The sequence below is a fragment of the Lissotriton vulgaris genome, chromosome 10, assembly GCF_964263255.1.
Source record: "Lissotriton vulgaris chromosome 10, aLisVul1.2, whole genome shotgun sequence".
NCBI lineage: Eukaryota > Metazoa > Chordata > Amphibia > Caudata > Salamandridae > Lissotriton > Lissotriton vulgaris.
Window position 1 is genome coordinate 920,565,684 of NC_141698.1, and position 20,813 is coordinate 920,586,496.

At 43.4% G+C, this 20,813-nt stretch overlaps 1 protein-coding gene across 6 annotated transcripts in view; it reads right to left on the minus strand.

Moving 5' to 3' along the window:
• Positions 1 to 20,813, minus strand: part of HDAC9 (histone deacetylase 9) — a 2,124,307-nt gene that overhangs the window by 141,188 nt on the left and 1,962,306 nt on the right. For 4 of the 6 annotated variants that reach the window (XM_086941889.1, XM_086941887.1, XM_086941891.1 and 1 more), the window contains one exon: positions 16,023 to 16,149. In XM_086941889.1, coding sequence (XP_086798015.1) covers positions 16,023 to 16,149 — 127 coding nt within the window. The remainder of the gene's footprint in view (positions 1 to 16,022; positions 16,150 to 20,813) is intronic. The other 2 variants (XM_086941890.1, XM_086941892.1) reach the window with 1 other exon arrangement.

Genomic DNA, 20,813 nt, shown 5'->3' on the forward strand with positions numbered 1-20,813 from the left:
CATACGTGTGCTTATGATCTGTTTTTGGTATCTTAAATACGGTGGATCCAACATCAATGAGCACTGAAACAATCTAAAGAAAACATCTGTTTTTGTGGCAGGAGTGTCTCCAACATGTGGTGCTGTTTAGGGGCCAAGGGAACCTGTACGCTGACAGTACTAGTAGTAATATGGTTATTGTATTAATCAAAAGATTACAATAAAAGGAATAAAACATTATGATCAGTACAAGTATGAGAAGATGGGGAAAAGATTTTTTAAATAATAGTGTAAAATCCATGCATAGAAGAGAACGGTTTCCTTGCATATGACAGTACTAGGCAACACATACACTTAGGACCGGATTACGAGGTTGACGGGTGGAATGCTCCTTCACAAATGTGATGGATAGTCCGTTCACCTTATTGCAAGTGCCAGAGGATATAATGCACTTGCAATATGGCGGACGGGATATCTGTTGGGTTTGTAGCGAGTACCCCATCCGCCAAAGACTGAATCAGACCCTTAGTGTACAAACATTTGGGCCTAATTTACAATTTTGCGGACAGGTTACAGCATCACGAACATGGCGGCTATCCCGTTGGCCTTAATAAACATTCATTATATGTTACGGCGCTTGTCATAAGGCAGACAGGATGCCCATCATATTTGTGATGGTGTACCTATCCCCCAAACACTAAATCAGGCCCTTAGAGGACTTGTTCATAATAGTGACTGTTACCCATTTGTGACACAAACTCTCATTTGTACCAAAAACAGGGTTATAAGTCAGGAGAAATTTGTATCCAATGCAGGTGTCTGCCCATACAATTTGAAACAGGCAAAGTCTGCTGCAAATCGTGGGGATTGCTGGTTTCCACAATGAGAGAAAGGGTTAATTCATGCACAATTTACACGTAATTCCCCCGTTCTAATAAACCAAATTCAGAATTAATTGGCAAAAGAACACCTCCTTATCATCACACTGAGCACTATTGCTAAGCAGTAATTACACAATATTCACCAGCATTTTGCTCCTCCTCTGATCGGCCCTTTATTGGTGTATTCTACCTTATGGAGAGTGACAAAGTCTATCAACACCGTATAAATATCCACTTATTATTGTTTTAACTTATCAAAACATTTGAGAACCAATTTTAACAAAATATAACCGGGACTGTCTGGCAGTTAATCCATGAATGTGGACAACCGCTGGGCAATTAAGGGCCTTACCACAAAGTGACAGGCTAGCGGCTAGAAAAACACCCTTATAAGGAAATAAACACCAGTCGGTATACAGAGCACAGAAGATTGGTCTATTAAGTTTTACACATATTTCAGCGGGAGATCTGATGTTGCACTGGACAGCAGCATCGAAACTAGGGGAGGAATGAGGTGGGTGCCCACAGAATAAATTAGATGTAAAAACTTCCAGCATTAGATGTTTTGTAAACATTTTTTTTCGACTTTTAGTTAGCTTGGGATAGATTTAGCAGTTAGCTGGTAACCTTATTAGTGCCCGTTACTGGTGTCGATTTCGGTTTATTTTGTGAATAAAGCATAACAGAGAGCGGGCAGTCCTTAAATAAACCCACAAAACTGCAAGGTAGAAAAGCCATGATTATTAGGGCGAATATTTTCAAGGGTTATTTTGTAAATTGTGGGCAGTGCTGAAGTTTATGATGCCAGAGCAGTCATTAGAATCTTTCGGCTCACCCTGCGATAGAGCAGCTGAACTTCCACAATGACTTAAGGAATGCAAGAAGACAACACTCCTGGCGACGAGAAGGGGGCCATGTAGTGCTTAATTTGTAAAAAAAAAAACAAGTGCCAGGGCTCTCGAGAGGAGGCTACTGCAGCTTGCACCACACATTGTCCCTGCCATGCTGCCAATTATAGTAACAACACAACCACCCACCATCAAACCCCTAAAAGTGTGACACTTTGGACTATTCCAGACTCCCAAAGCTATAAGAATCGGTATGGTGACAGGCAATATTCCTTTTTAATGTATTTTGGATTAACAATTTATTGTTGCTGTGGTCATCTCTAAATTAGCAAGACATTGCCACCATGTGACATACTGTCAGAAGCACCTATGCTGGCAATTAAGAGCTGAGCCGAGCACAGTAAACCACCAGTTCAAATTAAGCACTTGGTCCATGTCCTGCCACAAAGCAAAACGTAACCCTTTCACTGTGGCGGCAATTCCGCCGCAGTGCAAGGGGGTGGGGGGGGGGGGGGGGGGGTCGCACGGCTCACCTCCGCTTGTGACGGAACCGCTATGTCACGCGCCTCGGGTGAGCTGTGCTAGTGACGGAACGGTTCCGTCACGAACGCGCCCGCTCAATAGAACACGCCGCGCAGGCGCGAAATCAGCGCCGCGCAGGCACATCGAGCGGGCCGCAACGGAACCGTTCCGTCACTAGCACAGCTCACCCGAGGCGCGTGACGGAACGGTTCCGTCATAAGCGCCGAAGGGGTTAAAAAAAAGGGGGGTTAGATAGGCTACAGTAGGGCCCACTTTTGACAGCCTCCTTTTAAAATGAACGGGTAAAAAATAAATAACAAAACTTGTCGAATATATCAGTAGCAGACGGACGATTAACACAAACTGACAAATGCCTTTTGGTAGCCAGTCGCTGCTGGTTCAGAGCCCCTTTACTGTAGGGGTCATAGCAAGATGGGCTTTTCTGATACCGCACAGAGCAAGGTTTGCCTCCTTCTGTTTCAGAGCTGTGCTATTTGAGAATATAGCACTAACTTATACAACAAATCTGTTAAATGAATTCACTTTAAGCCACGCAGATGCATAAAACAGGCACTCGGCTCTGTGCAAGAAAAGCCCAACCCGATACACATTCCTCCTTATTATTACCTTAGGTAAATGAATTCCCAAAGCTGCGCTGAGCAGGATATACTCTGTTTTGCATGTCCTACCTCCCAGTCACCAAAAAAACAAAGGCACTTTTGCTAGCTAATATCCACAGTGTGGAGAGCTGCAGGAGAGACATCCTGCCACCCACAAAAGACAACCCACTCTACCTATGTTTGGAAGTCATATGTGACGAGCTTTACTGTGCTGGAGAGAGACGAGGACAATGAGAATAGAGTGGAAGCCCAAATGAATAGAGCCGATAACTAGGAGGAAAAAGAGGACAGTGAGGAGGAAAAAGAGGACAATTAAGAGAAGGAAGAAGAGAATGATATAGGTGAAGAGGACCGGAAGGAGGAAGAAGACCAGGACAAGCATGTGGACTGGGGGTAAGAAGACTAGGAGACATGTACCAAGGGAGTGGGAATAAAGAGGGAGGACCAGATAGAGATCCAGAAAAGTCAGGGGTAGGAGAACAAGAGTAGGAGGACCAGAATGAGTAGGATGTCCAGGATGAAAGGAGGAGGACCGGTAAGAAGGACAATCGAGAGCAGAAAAATCAGGACCATTAGAACCATCTGTAGATCAAGGAACACATTGAGAACCAAGACCACCAGGACCAGAAGAAGGTGTTAGAGGACCATGAAGATGAAGCAGAGGAGGGGGCTTGGTGGAAGAGGAACATCTGAAGGAGAAGGGAAAATATGAGCAGGTTCAATAGGAAGAGAAATTGAACCAGGGCAAGTAGGAGGGCTAGCAACACCAGGGGGATATATCATGTGGATCAGGATGTCCCCGAGCACGATTACATTAGTGACCAGAAGGTGTTGAAGGAGGAGGAGGGTGAGGGTGACCGACGGGAAGATTATGATCTGGTGGAGGAAGAGTCCTGGAGGAAGAACAGGAAAAGAGCCTGAGGGAATTAAACCCGGAAAGATAGGGAGAAGGAGGAGAACAATGGGACATAGGAGGGCCAAGGCTGCCATGAGGCAAAAAAACACCCTACTCAAGGCAACTGGGAGATTCAAGATAGGAATGCCAGGATAACCAAGAAAGGGATGATTTGGGGGTCTAGAAAAAGCCCAGAACCAGAATGTATGTAAGGAGATGACGATTAACAGGCAATGAGAATCAGAACACACAGAAGAAGAAGATGGACAAACTGGCACAGAACCACAAGAACTCAGACCACCAGGAGGACCATGACAGGGCAACCAGGGCAATTAAGAGTACACAACCTGAGAGAAAAATAGATCAGAGAAGCCAGACAAATAGCAACATCTTTAGGCACAGGCATTCCTGTTCCACCAAAATCAACAACAGACTCCAGCAAGTTTCTATACAACATAAACCATCAGTAAATAATACATTAGTCAACTGCAGGAGCGGCCCATGCAAATAGGAGCGGATTCGACAGTCGACCACGAGGAAAAATGAATAATACATTTTCCCTCGTCATCTGTCGAAATCATCCCCACCCTGCCCCACCGCTCTTACCTGCACGGGCATAGCTGGTCAATTGCAACATTATCGAAAAAGTTATAATATAGTTAATATATCTGAACAATTCGAAAAACACCCAAATACGATCTTGAGAAACTACTTTGGCTTGGGCCAATCAGAATCCCCAAACTGTGAGGAGCACTAAGATTCAGAAAGTTCTTTAGTACCCAACATATGGTGGTTATGTGCTATACAAATGAATTTAACATAGATCCCTCAGACTTCCTACTGACTGGTTCTTTAAGGTCAATTAGGATTTATAATATTTTAAATGTAGCTCTTTCTCATGGTCACACTGACAGTAAGAGTGGAGGAGGGTGAGTGCAGTGCTTAATAAGGAAAACAATAAGCGCCAGGGCCCAGACTTTTGCTCAGAGGTCATCAGCCAGCACTGTGAGCGTTATGGGTGCTGAACACCAAGGTTGCATAGTAGCACCACCTCATTCCTCTTTCATCCACCACTACCAACATTTTAGAGCAGTAAAGTGTGACATTTTGAAAAACAATCGGGGGAATCAGGGCCGGACTGGGAACCACAACCGGCCCTGGCAAAGTGCTCGGCCAGGGGGGGCGGTCGAGCACTTTGCAGGGGCCGGTTTTCGGCCGATATTGTATAGGGCCGATTTTGCAGCTATGCTGCGAAAACGGCCCTTTAACAAAAACAGCACCCACCCGTGCGGCACACCGGGGGATTGCTCGGTGCCCGCTATGGCCAGTCCGGGCCTGAGGGGAATAGATTTTCCCTATTGACTACAACTGAAGCAGAGGTAAGTAAAAGTGAGAGACAGCTAAATTAAAGTCATTTTTTGCTTCAAACATTAGAAGTTTCCCACCTGAATCAGGTCTAAGGTCACGTGTGCACGTCCTGCCCCTTTATCCCATATTTTGCAGGTTCTGTTTCATCACTGCTTTCATCCTTTGTCACTGTTTTTCCACCTTTCCCTTCCAGTTTATTTCCTCATTTTGTCTTTTTTCTCACTATTGTTCTGGGTGGAAGTCTGATTAGGAAAAATAAGTGGAGGTCGGCAAAAATGAGTGCTTGTGAGGCCCAGCTGAAACCATGCTCAAATTAAGCACTCGTGTGTGAGAGAGCATTTTTAAATTCGACCCCTTGATTTTCCAAATACCGGATCGGCTTCTAGAATGAAGTCTAAAAATATGGCACTCACGCTTTAAAATCTAGGGTTTTTGTTACTTCTAGAAGTTTCCTTGAAATAGGAACGTGTTTAGCACGTGAAAAAGGTCGGTGGAATATGTTGAATCTTCCCTTCATTACATTGAACACCAACGTAGAAGCCCCTTTGATGTGAACTTTTGAATTTGTAGTTAAACTCAATTTGTGCAAGTGTGCAGACTGACTGCAGAAGTGAAGGAAGGCCGCATGTTTCCCCTTGCATTAGATTGGCAGTTATGTTTACATTAATTGCAAAAGCAACATGCCACATCGCCGGCTCTGCAATAACTCATTTTTATGTGTCTAGTAAGCAAACATGCCCACAAAGTGCCAAGGGGATAATCTCAGCGGACGTGCTGATGCGCGCCAAAACGTAAACAAGGACGCCATTGTTGTGGGCTGCCCCGCCGGGTCATAGGTCGCGAATCCAGGAAAAGGAGAAGGTTATCTTAAGGGTTTTTATGTATGACAAGACAGACTGGCCTTCTAAATCATCCTCTGGATGAATCACTTTTTAGACACCTTTAATTCCTTGGACATACCCTGAACTGAATGCAATATCGGTTTCAGATCATCAAAATGAGCGGATTTTCCTAATTATTTCTTAAATTGTTAGTTGTGCAGAGGATAATAATACTGAATAAATTAACGCTCCGTCCCACAGCATTTAAGCGGGATTCGATGTGCACAGAGAGCACACGTGTGAATGGCTGTCTTCCTTGTTAATATGTTCAGGTGAAACAGTCTTTATTTACATATGCTGGAGGAATGTGTGTTTATCTCACGTGTTTACTGATATCTTAGCTGCAGCAATGTGCTGTGACTGCTTCATGGTTCTCCTATTAAAATACATATTGTATTGGGAAAATTGCAGATAATATTTGCATGCACTCCATCAAAACAGTAATATTAATAATGTACAGAATAATTGATCCAATAAGTACACATAGTAAAGCTCTGAGAGCTCAGAAAACACACGTTCTGCAGGGCAGTGCTTGTTCACTACATCACTTTACAGTCTTTTGCTGCACATGGATTAGGAGTACATCACGTATAAAATGCTAAAATGGAATTATACTGCGTCAATCATGGTGGGGGGGGGGGGATTGGGTCACAGTCAAACTCAATAAAGGGAAGATAGGTGAAGATTACAGGAATGTAATGAGTAGTTGTGTAGTCAGGTTCAAGTTGCACTCTGGTGACCACAAAAAAAAAATGTCACCCACTGAAAAAAAAAATATATATATATGTGTCATGACGGTGGGAGGAGCAGAAATTGAAAAAGACCTGGCATAATACCTTTGATCAGTCATAGCAAGTTATCTTCAGGCCGCATCATAGAAATGAATCGGCCAGTACACCACCACTGCCTCCATTTCCACCACTTTGTGAAATCTGGCAGTGACCGGGGGTAGCCTTATGACTATCTAAATGGTGATAAGAATCATATAGCCTGCAGCTATAACAATTAATGCCATTCATTCAATCTATCTTTTTTTAAATTTTATTTTACAGCGTTTTATATAGTGCGAAGTTGACCCAAAGCGGGTATCGGAGCGCTTTACATAGCACCAGTTGCATTACATGAGGACACATTCATCTTGCATCTTAACATTGCGGGCATTATTTTGGAAAAGTTTTCAGGTGATGACTATAAGCCTTTGGAGCATCAACCTCCTTTGGAAATCAGCTCCTGGTAACGTGAAGACACCAGGGGCGCAAGCATTTTTTACACAATGCCCATAGGATCCAAATTCTATCTCCAAGTGGCATCTCCAATGCATTATGTCCTTTCTATTTCAGAAAGGATGTAACCAGCACGCTTTCTAAATTAACAGGTTATGCAGCTGGGTCCAATGAACCAATTTGAATGCAAAGCATGGTAAAAGACAACTTCATGGACTTGTGCTAGTTTTGGGATTTTCTTATAACATGAGTTTAAGGCCGAAGTAAGAGGCACAAATGAGGAAAGGGGTCTGAAATTGATGCTCTGGGATCTGACGTATTACAGCTACAAGTGCATCTCCCTGCATTTCATCCAGAAGTATTATTTGATACTGGGATCCCAATGTACTGTATTTCCTATACAGCTTTTTTCCTGAGGCGCCATTCCACCTCAAGTGTTTTGCCTCTGGTATTGTCAATTGTCCAAGGATGTAGGCATTTGAAAAGGCATTACTCTCTGATGTGGCGTATGGCAATTTACATCTAAAAGGATACTACAGAATGTTTTAATTGTAACTCTGACCTTGCAATATGTTTCATTGTTTGAGATAGACTAAAAGCTGCCTTTCTGGCTGTATGGCATAAGATTAATTTGTCTGTTATGAATTATACTTAAATTGCTTAAAGTAATGGAGAATGGTAGAGTAGAAAACTAACATTTTATGTGAAAATGCAATCATTAAAGTGGTTCTTGACACTTTTGGGAAATTAATGTAATTAGGGAAATCAGCTAAGACAGAGTTCGTCAAGTTGTATGCATCAGTTAAGAACTCTGTCAAGGAAAGATAGAAGTTTTGATACTTACTGCTGCATTGAAAACACAGAGTAGGTTGTATGCTCTCTTCAGCATATCTGTACTCTCTACTACTTCTGTTCTCTCTAAAATGTATGTATGGTTAGGATTGATGCCTATATGTATTATCTGTTTTTTTAGAAACTGCATTACAAATTGCTAGGCTGTTTAAAAATGTACCTAATGGCAAAATAAAAAGAAAAAAAGAAAAAAAAACACAGAGTAGGTCATTGGGGCAATATTAAGAAGAAAACTCAGAATTTCAGGGAGAGGCTATGCCGTGCCCAACTAGGGGAATAACAGAACACCACATAAGGAACAATCTGATGGATCTCCGTCTGACCCAAAGGGTTGTGCTAAACCTTTCATGGCTTGCAGCCCCATCCGCCTCTTCGGTTTCCTGTCACTTTGCCTCGCAGTTGCCCCAAACGTGATGGTTAACGCCTTACTTTATGCCATAGCAATGCTATTAATACATGGAAATGCTGCACTTGAAAAGTGGATCAAAAAAGCCGAATTTACCAGTGAAACAACCTTTGAAGTATTAGCACGAGAAAGAAGACTGGTGCATACACATATTCATTCCATGCATACCTAGGATGTCATAGACACACATGCATGGGCGTGATGACAAGTAAACACACATGCATTCTAAAAGGCAGACACACATATCTACCACAAAGTCACATCCAAGCATACACAAATCACAAACAAACGTGATGGCAAACACATGCACGTAGATGACACACAAGCATGCATGAACAGCATGACACACAGACATACATATGCATATCCTTGAAGAGACACACACACACACACTGAACACTCATCATTAAAGACATCAGAAGCATCAAGTGACAGACCAGAAAGAAGAGCCCATGACGAGAATTATGGGTAGCGCACATGATCCCCCCGCGCCTCTATAAAGTCTTGTATCTGCACAGCTGGCGGTGCCGTGTGCAGGTGCAGAAATCAGCCCAGCATAACGTGGAACTGGAATTTAAAGCAGCAGTTAATCTTAGCCAACTAAAAATGCCAGCTATGCGGGACTCTCGGGAGAAGGCATTCTTCAGAAAAATATGAAGGAACAAGTAGCTGGATGAATCCTTACGATTCCTGCAACTTTATACCATTATGCTGGGGGCTTTCCTTAATGCTTGCCTTCGGACTAATTCCTTGATAAACATACACCAAAACATCTCTGCTGGAGGACTGTGCGTGGCTGACACCTGTCCTCGCAGTCATTTGGGCTCAACAATGAGGCTGCAATATGGCAGGCATGTGAGGCTGTTAACGCTTATTTGATCACCTTGCAGCTGCTTGTGAAAGTCTCAGTTTTTTGCTTAACTAGACTCCCCCAATGATAAAGATCATCGGTCCACGCCAAAAGAGGACTGCCCAAACCCACTAAACCCCTAATACACCAATTGCCAACTTGTGGAATGTAAAATGTCACCATTTTGGGTCTGCCTGACTCTTAGACCCCCCCCCCACTCCTGCCCACCAAGGATGGCACAAAATCACGAGAGCCAATAGACGGCCACCCTTCAACGCCATCAGACCCAACGACACCAGCAACCTGGAACTAGCCATCAAATACTTCTCCAACTGGATCTCCAGCTGCGCCGACACCATCACCCCCATGGTAACAGTCAGCACCAGCGGAACCAGCAAACACGCCAGCTGATTCACCCCCAAACTCTGGACCTCCAAGCAAGAGTGTAAGCAACTGGAACAACGCTGGTGCTCCAGTAGGAACCCCTCAGACCTCACCGCCTTCAAATATGCCCTCAGAAAATACCACCACCGCCTCAAAGAAGCCAAGAAGGATGCCCTAACCCCCCGCATTGAAGCTAGTGTCAATGACACAAAAGAATTCTTCGGCATCATCAGAGAATTCTCCTGCCCACCTGCCACCGAGACCACAATCGACCCCCCCCAGTCTCTCTGTAACTCCCTGTCTGACCACTTTCACAACAAGATAGCAGACGTCTACAGCAACTTTGACCCACCACCAGTCGTACTTGGCCACCTCCTGACACACACCAACAACTCCCACATCCACCACTTCGATGGGACACCGCTCGCCACGCCTATCACTACAGCGACCATGACCTCCGTTCACTTCGGAACACCAACTGAACTCTGCCCCTAGCACACCTTCAACCTGGGACAGAAGGAATTCAGCAGGGCACTCACCAACACCCTCAACCCATTTTTAGCCATGCCACCTTCCCAGAAGCCTAGAAACACAGAGAGGTTAAAAACCTCCTGAAGAAACCCTCCACAGACCCCACCCTACTGAAGAACTACCACCCCATCTCGCTGCCCCCCTTCCCAGCCAAGGTCCTGGAGAAAGCCACCAATGGCCAGCTCACAGATACCTGGAAGGAAACAAGCTTCTCAACACCTCCCAGTCCGGCTTCTGCTCAAACCACAACTCCGAGACCTCCTTGTTAGCTGCAATCAACTAAATCAGATTCATCGTCGACTATGGTGAGACAGCAGCCCTGATCCCCCTTGACCTTTCAGCAGCCTTCAACACCGTCTCCCACCAAACCCTCATTACCAGAATCTACCACATTGGCATCAGAGGAAATGCCCTTAAATGGGTCACCTTCTTCCTTACAGGACAAACACAGACAATCCTCCTACCACCCTTCACCTCCGAACCCAAGAGTATAATCTGCAGAGTCCCCCAAGGATCCTCCCTCAGCCCCACCCTCTTCAATGCCTACATGACCCCACTGGCTCACATCATCTGCATCCATGGATTCAACAGCCTCTCATACGTTGATGACACCCACCTCATCCACTCTCTCACGGAAGACACTGCCACCATCAGAGTCAACTTCCAATATGCCTAGACCAATGTTGCGGACTGGAGGAGATCCAACTGCCTGAAGCTGAACGCAGGCAAGACGAAAGTGCTCACGTTTGGAAGAAAATATCTCCAAGGGACGACACATGGTGGTCCATTGCACTTGGGCCTTCTCAGACCCCCACCAACCTTGCCCACAACCTTGGCCAGGACAGCGATGTCTCCATGAAGCACGAGGTCAATGCAAAAGCCTCCTCCTGCTTCCACACCCTTCGCATGCTTCAGAGGATTTTCAGGTGGATGCACCTCAGCAGTAGAAAAACAGTGACCTAAGCCCTGGTCACCAGTGAACTGGACTATGGAAATTCACTTTGCACCGGAACTGCCACCCATCTCCTCAAACATCTACAGACCATACAAAATGCTACATCCAAACTCATGCTCAACCTGCCCAGATGGACCAGCATCACCCCACCATCTCAGAAGCATCCACTGGTTCCCTGTCCAGAAGCGATGCCAGTTCAAGCTGCTGACCCTTGCCTACAAGGCTCTTTACAACGCCGAACCCTCCTACATCAACCACTGCCTAACCTTCCACCAGCCAATCAGACAACTCTGATCTGCCTCCCTTGACTTTGCTCATGTCACCCGCATTTGGCGGTCCCACAGTGGAGGTTGAGCCTTCTCCTACCTGGACGTCAAGTCCTGGAACGAACTCCCACTGCATTTCCGAACATCCCCTTCACTCACCAGTTTCAGAAAGGAATTTAAGACCTGGCTCTTTGACTAAAGCTCCCCATACCTCAGCGCCTGGAGACCCACTATTGTGATGTCATGCTATACAAATACTGATTGATTGTTTCTCTGTATAGCATAACCATATGCACGATATGCCTGTGCCAATAAAAATGTGTTGAGTAGTTCGCTCTCCTGCTCCTTGGACCCAGGTCCGTGACATGGCAAGCAACTAAATTCACATGCTACTCTTGTGGCAACAGATATTTTTCTAACACGTAGTGGTGGTTTTTGTACGCAAGTACCAATCTAAGACCTAGCTACCACTGTTCGAAAGAATGTCGGAAAGTTTATGTTGTGCAATCCAGTTTCCCTGCCTGATTGGGACCCTCCAAGGAAATTAATTGGATTGAAAATCTAAGCAGGCAAAACAATCTGAGAAAGGTACACCAGAACAATGCAGCCATCAAACGGGAATTATTAGAGATTTTCAGTCGAAAAATGTAGTGTCCAGTAAAATATGTGCCTCATGCAAAGCTCCACGAAGCCAAAATGCTCGAAAAATGAACTGCTGCATGCTGTTTTTTCTATTTTTTATTATGATATTGCTGTATGCTCCGCTCCATTGTTCAAGACTTGTCAACACAGTCTTCAGATCCTGCTCGAAGGTATTCACATTGTGTCTGATGCAAATATCGAACTTCGCAGGGGAGGGATTTTTACAGTGGATGTATGTGTAAATGCTCCTCGGACTGGCCGTTGCGGGCACCGGGCAATCCCCTGGTGCGCTGCAAGGGTGGGGGTCGGTTTTGGCTCCCTGGGGGCCGTTTTTGTTCCAGGGCCGTTTATGCAGCATAGCTGCAAAATCGGCCCTGTAACAAAATAGACAAAAACTGGCCCGGTCAAAGAGCTCGGTCACACCCCCAACCTCCCCCGGGGGGGGGGGGGGGGGGGGGGGGGGGGCTGGCTGAGAACTTTGCCGTGGTCGGTTTTGGTTCCCAGTTCAGTCCTGCGGCACAAGAAAATATAACATTGGTAACGCTGGTTCAAGAGCTTAACGTAGCCGCTTTTAGAAAGGTTCCAGCGCATGGAATGGCTATTACAAATGAAGAAATCCTTAACACTGGACATACGTGCAGCAGCACTTGGTTTGTCGGCTCATGGAATGGTTGTGTCATGGTAAGGAATCATTTTATTGGAGTAATGGGGCTTGAGTTACTGGCTCACAGAATGCGGCCAGCTCATGGAATTGTTATCCCATGGGACAGAATATTTTTATATTGGAGTAAGGGGGCTTGAGTTACTGGCTCACAGAATGCGGCCAGCTGATGGAATGGTTATCCCATGGTACAAAATATTTTTATATTGGCGTAAGGGAGCTTGGAATACTGGCTAATGGGATTCTTCCAGCTCATGGAATAACTATTTCCATGGAACAGAATATTTATATTGAAGTAAGGGAGCATGAGGTACTTGCTCATGGAATGCTGCCAGCTCATGGAATGGTTATCCCATGGAAAGGAATATTTATATTAGACTATTGGAGCTTGAGGTATTGGCTCATAGAATGCAGCCAGGTCATGGAATAGTTATCCCATGTTACAGAATATTTATATTGGAGTAAGCGAGCTTGGGGTACTAGCTCATGGAATGCTGCCAGCTCATGGAATGGTTATCCCATGGAAAGGAATATTTATATTGAAGTAAGCGAGCTTGAGGTCCTGGCTCACAGAATGCGGCCAGCTCATGGAATTGTTATCCCATGGGACAGAATATTTACATTGGAGTATTCGAGCCTGAGGTAGTGGCTCATGGAATGCTGCTGGCTTATTATATGGTGTTTGTGGGGGAACTAGTCTGAACATTGGACTCATAATGCAGCAGAACTTGGTGGAAAGGTGCAATGGAATGGTTGCAGCAGGGAAAAGGATGTTTAACATTGGACGCACGTGTTCCAGGGAATGTTTTGCTGGCTCATGCATTTTTGCAAGGAAGGGATGTCTTGACATAAAACATACATATACCAGAGCTTTAGCTGCCCACTCATGGGTAGGTGCATTGGAATGGTTATCAGATTGAAAGGGATATTAACATTAGAAATACATGTACCAAAGCGCAGGGTGTCTCTTCGTGGAATTGCTCTAGCTCCTCTAATGGTTATCACAAGGGAAATATTGTGTAACTTTGGATGACATGTACCAGGGCATGGAGTTCTTTCTTATAGAATGTTTATAAATGGACAAAGAATGTGTAACACAAGACATATGTGCAGCTGAGCCTGCGGTGCTGGATCATGGAATGTTACAAGCTCACAAAATACTTGGAAAAGCAATATTTATTATTGGACATATGTGTACAAGAGCTATTAGTGTGGGTTAATAGAGTTGTGTTGCTTCTGGAAAGGGTTTTGTTTAGGGGAAAGGGATATTTAACAATGAACAAATGTGCAGAAGAGGTTGTGCTGAGGGATCATGAAATATATATTAACAATGGAGACACAGGTCTGGAACTTGAGGTACAGGTGTCATATAATACTACTTGCTGATGGAATGGTTATTGTATGGGAGGCAACCTGTACCATAAGACCTACATGCAGCATGGCTTGAGTTGCGAGGCCATGGAATGGTGCCAGGAAAAGAAATGTGTGACATTTGACATACATGCTCCAGATCACTGACATATCAAGGACATAAATATCAAGAAGGTAAGTGCAAATAGGTACGTATAGATTTACTATTCTTAACTCCCCATCTTTATACCTTGAGGAATATAAAGTTATCTTCATGGTACATATATGTGGAGTTATATATAGTAAAACTTTACTTACCTGTATAAACTTACCTTCACAATATTTTTGCCCTATATATGCTCGACACAATATTTTGTCCCACAATATTTTTGGTTCCGATATTCGGTGTAAACACCACATGCACCGCAGCTTCAGTTAATCACCTCCTGAAATGGTGTAGGCTCCTGGAACTGGCGTTGCAAAGGAGGAATATTTAACATAGACATAGATGTGCCGGAGATTGTTGGTCTGAATTACAAAATGACCCTTATAGAGGGAGACAATTTTAATATTGACCATACATGTACCAGAGCTTGGGGTTCTCACTCATAGGACGGTGCCACAGCATGGTTGAGGCAATGAGGGTAGTGTCTAGAGCTTAGGGTGGGTACTCATGGAATGATGTTAGCTCACTTTATGGCTATGATATGGGAAGGAAAGTTTACCATGGTATGTACATGTTTCCGGGTTTACGTTTTCTTCTTATGAACGGTTTATCACAGGAGAAGGAAACTCTAACATATAACATAGGTGTTCTAAAGCTTTGAGTTTCATCTTATGGAATTTTGCTGGCTCATAAAATTGTTCTCACAGGGGAAGAAAATAATATTGACCATACATGTACCAGAGTCAGTGGGCGCTTCTTATTCATTCAACGGCCCAGGCGCACAGAGTGGTACTCCTAGAGAAGCGTATATGCACCAAAGCCTGGGGTGTCAGATCATGGAATTGTTCTAACAGCAGAAGAAAGGAATTCCAAACATTGGACATATATGTACCAGAACTTGGGGGGGTTAGACCAAGGATTGGTGCTGGCTCATGGAATTGTTCTAACAGGGGAAGGATTTTTTAATATTAACTATACATGTACCAACTCATGGGGTGTCAGATTATTAAATTGTTCTAACAGGGAAATTAATTCTTAATATTGGACATATATGTACCTGAGCATGGGGTGTCAGACAATGGATTGGTGCTGGCTCATGAAATGGTTCTTGCAGGAGAAGGACTTTTTAAAATTCGACATTTATGAACCAAAGCCTGGGGTGCCACATCATGGAACTGTTCTAACCGGGTAAGGGTTTTTTAACCTTGGACATGCAGTGAGTAGCGTTTGGGGTGTCAGCTCTGGGAATGGCACTGGCTCATGGAATAATTCTAAAAGGGGAAGGAGTTTTAACATTGGACATACTTGACCAGTGTTTGAGGGGCCAGGTCATGGAATGGAGCTGGCTCATGAAATTGTTCTTGTAAGGAGATGGATTTTTTAACATTGGACAAACAGATACCAAAGCTTGAGGTGCTGGTTCGTGAAATGGTCTAACAGGCGAAGGAATTTTAAAGACTGGACACGCGTGTACCAGAGCTTGGAGTGCCTGCTCATAGACTGGCTCTAAATCAAGGGATGATTCTAACAGGTTACGGGATTTCTAACACTGGGCATACGTGCACTAGAGCTTGGGATGCTGGCTCATAGAATTATTCTGGACCATGGAATGATTCTAACAGGGTGAGGAATTTTTAACATTTGACATACGTGTACTAGAGCTTGGGGTGCCGGCTCATGGAATGATTCTGGATCATTGAATTATTTTAACAGGGGAAAGAATTTTTTAACACTGGACATACGTGTACCAGAGCTTGGGGTGCCGGCTCATGGAATGGTTCTTTCCATTGGTCGGAGGGTCTTTCGTCGCCCATTTGCTCAACAGGAACTCTTGAAGTTTCTGTTTTACTTCTGTGCTGGCGACGGCTCCTGAAACATACAGACATTACAATATTACTTTTTCTGGCATCAAATATTACATACACCAATATGTAAATAATAAAAACAAAACATATACACATTTGGAATAAGCATCAGCTGACAGCATTAATTCTGCCTAGACTCAGGCTATCTATAAGGACAGGCTACTAAGTCAGAAGGTCGCCTTTGGCACCCCCGCTTAGGACTGGGCTGGGTACCAAAAATGGACCTTGTCTGTTCTTCCACCCTGCCTTTAAAGTCCAGATACAGTCTTAGACCTGGTACAGCAGCGCACTGAGATCGATTATTTTCATTAAGTGCATGCTATAAGGGTTATCGGTATCTCCCCTCTAAAACAGACCCTGAAAACCTCATTTGTAGCACAATCTCCATGGTCCTGTTGACTTTAGTGGCCAATCACACCCACTGTCCCTGTTAAAACATTGGTCATTGACAATAAGTCTCCACATTTCTAATGTGGCAGTGCCTTGAAGTCACTAACATAAGTCTTGTAATGCGGTCAATCCATACATCAGTTTGTGTCTGGAGCATTTCCACCACGCAGTTATTACTTTCTGAGGCCTTCATGAATTATGCTCTGTGCACCAGTGGCATGCACAGTTTTGAATGCATTATATTGACAAACAAAACTCACATGCTGCAAGCAAATGGAACCCTACATAGTTCAAACTTTCCACCACTATTTTCTCATGGTTCTACAGAGGGAAGCGAAATTCCTTGGAAGATCTCAGGCACTTCTGGGGACATATTACAGAAACTTTCCACTGGTGGAAAAAGAGAGGACAAAGCAACTTACACCATTTCTACTACTTGTGTAATATAATCTTTGCTGTAGCCTGCATTACAGAAATACAAGGACTACAACATAGGTGGAAAGGAATGCGAAACGACATGTAGCATGTGCTGCTTCTAAATAGGGCTCCCGGTTTTATGAAATGCATTTTTGTAACATGTCCATCTGTATTTATCCATATTTCTTTTTTTTGTCATCTTATTGGCATTTATCCATATTTATTTTGTGCTTTGAGAATAAATGGAGCCGTAAAATGGTGTATTTCTACGTTTATTTAACTGATGAACACATGCTCTCATACTTTGATGCCTGTCGCTTTTCAGCACATTAAGCAGACAAATATAGCAAAACACTACACACAGGTAAATATAAGCATTATACTACAAATATATGTTAACATATGCCTGTATTTTGGGAAACATCAACCTGTTTTTTATCTTCCCATGCGGTCTATCTGCTCAGCTGTTGTCCTGGAAGTCACGAAAGACAGCATCGTGAGTCACTCACAACAAGCACAATTTTCAGTATTTTTCTGCTTTTAAAAATATAGAATGGAATCATTTTGTTTTCTGTCTGTACTCATCTGTAAAAATCAGTAATGTCGGAAAAAGGGTAGCCTGGCGTATAAACCATTTGAAACGATTAACTGAGATTCTAGCAAACACTTTTGGTCTGCAAATAAGTGTTTTAAGCGCCTCGGCGCCTGGATACCCTCACGGGTGACAGGCAGCGCTCTACAAATCCACCTTCCATGACATAAGAGGCGTTTCTATTAGGTTTGAATGTTATGCAATAAAAGATTGATGAAAAGTGTTCAGTGTGACAAGTGGAGAAGGTGTGGTGTTACAGCTTCTGGTTATGTAATCTCAGCTACACTAGCGCAAATCGTTTTGGGCCACGTTTGCCCTAGTGCAAATACAATTTGCTCCACTCTTACTAAAGCAGCAAACGTTGTTTATTTTATCGCATCAGTAAACAATTTCTGTAATCTGGTCAGTAGTCGCTTTTAAAAAAAATCAATAATCCGTGGGCCCGCTACTATCGAACTGATAATCAATATTATCAGCCTGATTCATGAAAGACCCGTTTTGCGAGTCTTTAATAGCGATTCATAAGGAATCGCTATTACAGGCTCGCAAAACGGGATTCATGTAGGAATCTCAAAAAAAAATGCGATTCCTACATATTCCTTATTTGCGATTAGCAATTTGCTAATCGCAAATAAGGAATAACTCCCCATTCATTCCTATGGGCCTTTCCATAGGAATGAATGGGGAGTATTCCTTATTTGCGATTAGCAATTTGCTAATCGCAAATAAGATAGCGATTTAAAGGGTGCCAGGGGTGTCCAAAGGACCCCTTAAATGCAAATTGAAACATGTGTTGCGCACACAAATGTCCAAAGGACATGTGTGTGTGCAGCATGCAACTTAGAAAAATGCTTTTAAAAGCATTTGTCTAAGTATTCGCTATTTACCACGAGGTTTGACCTCGCGGTAAATAGCGGGCCGAAATTGCGAATTCGCAATTTTGAAATGGATGATGAATTGCATTTAAGGAATCTCAAATAGAGATTCCTTAAATGTAATTCCTCGCAAAATAGCGAAATCGCTATTACCGATTTTAGCATTTGGGATGATGAATCCCAAATGCAAAAATAGCTCTCGCAAAGGGCCAGATTCTCAGAATCTGGCCGATGAATCAGGCTGTTAGTTTCCAAACATATTTCAAGAACAATATCTAAAAAATTTCAGTGCAAATCCATTTTCACCATTCTGGCTGTTCGCATAATACAGAAAGTGGCATTTGCAAGTGGGCAAACATGCAGTAGTCAGTACCATTCACGCTACCGTTGCTTCTTTCAGTATAAGACATCTATAAACTACATTTCGTGCTGTGTCAACTATGAGTGAGTGTGAGAAACATCAGTTATTCGTTTTTTATTACATAAGTAGCACAACGATGCAGTTTGCTCCATTTCTTCAAGGTTCGTTAGAAGATTAAGATTTATTTCCTGAAATAAATCTATTACTCGTTTAAAAAAGTTGATTAAATGTGCAGTTTAACGATCCATCTTCTCCAGTTTGCACTTGTGTAAAAAAAATCTGTCACATGGATGGAGAAAATTCTGCTTCGTTCCATTTACAGGAGCAGCCAAAATGTTCAAAATAGAGTTTTGCGTAGAGTAACTTCTGTGATATTGCAAATTAAAGAGCAGTCGAGCTTTTTCAAAGCAGGCTTCGCTGAGAGAATTGTTTGTATTTGCCGCCCTCTAGTGGCTTTCTTACCAAACCTTAGGTGGTTCTGGCAGCATTATCCACAAAACCGTTATAAAGTTAATAAAACAGCATTGAAGGAGACCAAGCCTCACAATACTCAACTTACTGCACAAAATAAATGGGGAAAAACCGATTATCAGACAAACTGCTACAAAATAACAACTTTTACCATTCTATCTACCAAACTGCTTTACAAAGATGCCTAAGGAAATACGTATCCGCTCACGGCTGAGCGTATTATTTTATTTCCTAGGCTGAAGTCTAAAAATGGTGAGGTTTGCAATTTGTGAATTTAGCCCAAGGATTTATAGATACCACTCTCGCATTGTATTCACTCGAGAAGGGTTACCGATTGTTTTCTAAACTAGAATGAAGCCAACTGTACATCTTTCAGATGTTCTTACACATTAAATAAAACTGTGTTGTTGTTCGTTTGCGCGGCTAGACATGCAGTCTTCCTTTTTGATACACTTAAAATGCATACTATGAGTAAACCCTACCCTTAATTTAGAATTTTAGTACGTTTTATTTTCAATGCGCCCCCATTAATCAAACATTTTGGAAGTGTCATCAAAGTCAGTAACTGCAAGACAACAAAAAATAGACTGCATATGTTTTATTTTACCTCTGGCAATAGGAAGCGGAAACATGAAAGATGCATAAAAGCACCGGACTTTAATGGCTGTTTAAAAACTTTAAACAGCACGGAGCAGATTTACTAGCATTTAACCGGGTTTGCATCACAAATGTGACGCACATTGGCACAAAATGTTTATTTGGAATTTACTTTTAAATGAAAACTTGTTTGCGCTGGAAAGTTGCCTAGAAGTAAACTGCTTTTCATTACTTTGTACCTAGGGGGCGCTTCGTGTGTGGTACAAGAGTGTTAAATACACGCATCTATGGATTTTAACGCAAAGATCTACTAACAATAACATACAGGGGCTTGCTGTCTTTTTAAGACCTGCATTAAAGAGGAGAAATGTTTCTATTTTGCCAAACTTTTCCAACTTTGCATCTGTGCTGCAATACAGCACATATGCAGAGTGGGGAAAGTTTTACCTGTCGTCTGTGTATACTATTTCTTACTGGAAGTGTACCATTTCGGAACAAATGTCCACGGACTCGATAATTCTCTCGCCTCGGTGCCTACTCTAATCATGGGGTCCCACGCTGCAACTCTGGGCAATAGCTTGCTTAATCTCCACTACGGCGGCCCACCCGCTGCGGGATGCCTGGCTTTCACCTTGGGGATGCCCAGTAGGGGTTATCTCACAGGGAAAAGCCAGGACGGGTTTCCAAGGCAAGCACCTTGACGCCTTTGGGTGATATGTGCGCTATATAAGTCGCAATACAATACAATACAATACAATACAATGCAACACATCTTGCAGACACCTTTGCCCTGTGATGCAAAGGTGAGTGTGTGAGGTGCTAGGCCGCCTGATGGAGCACCACTGCTGGCTAGAGAGCAAAAGATTGCCGTATCGTGCCGGTATAGTACGGTCCTGCTCGCTCTCGCTCATGCAACACAGGGCAGAAACTTTGGCTGCCGTGCTGTATTGTATGAATATGTATTA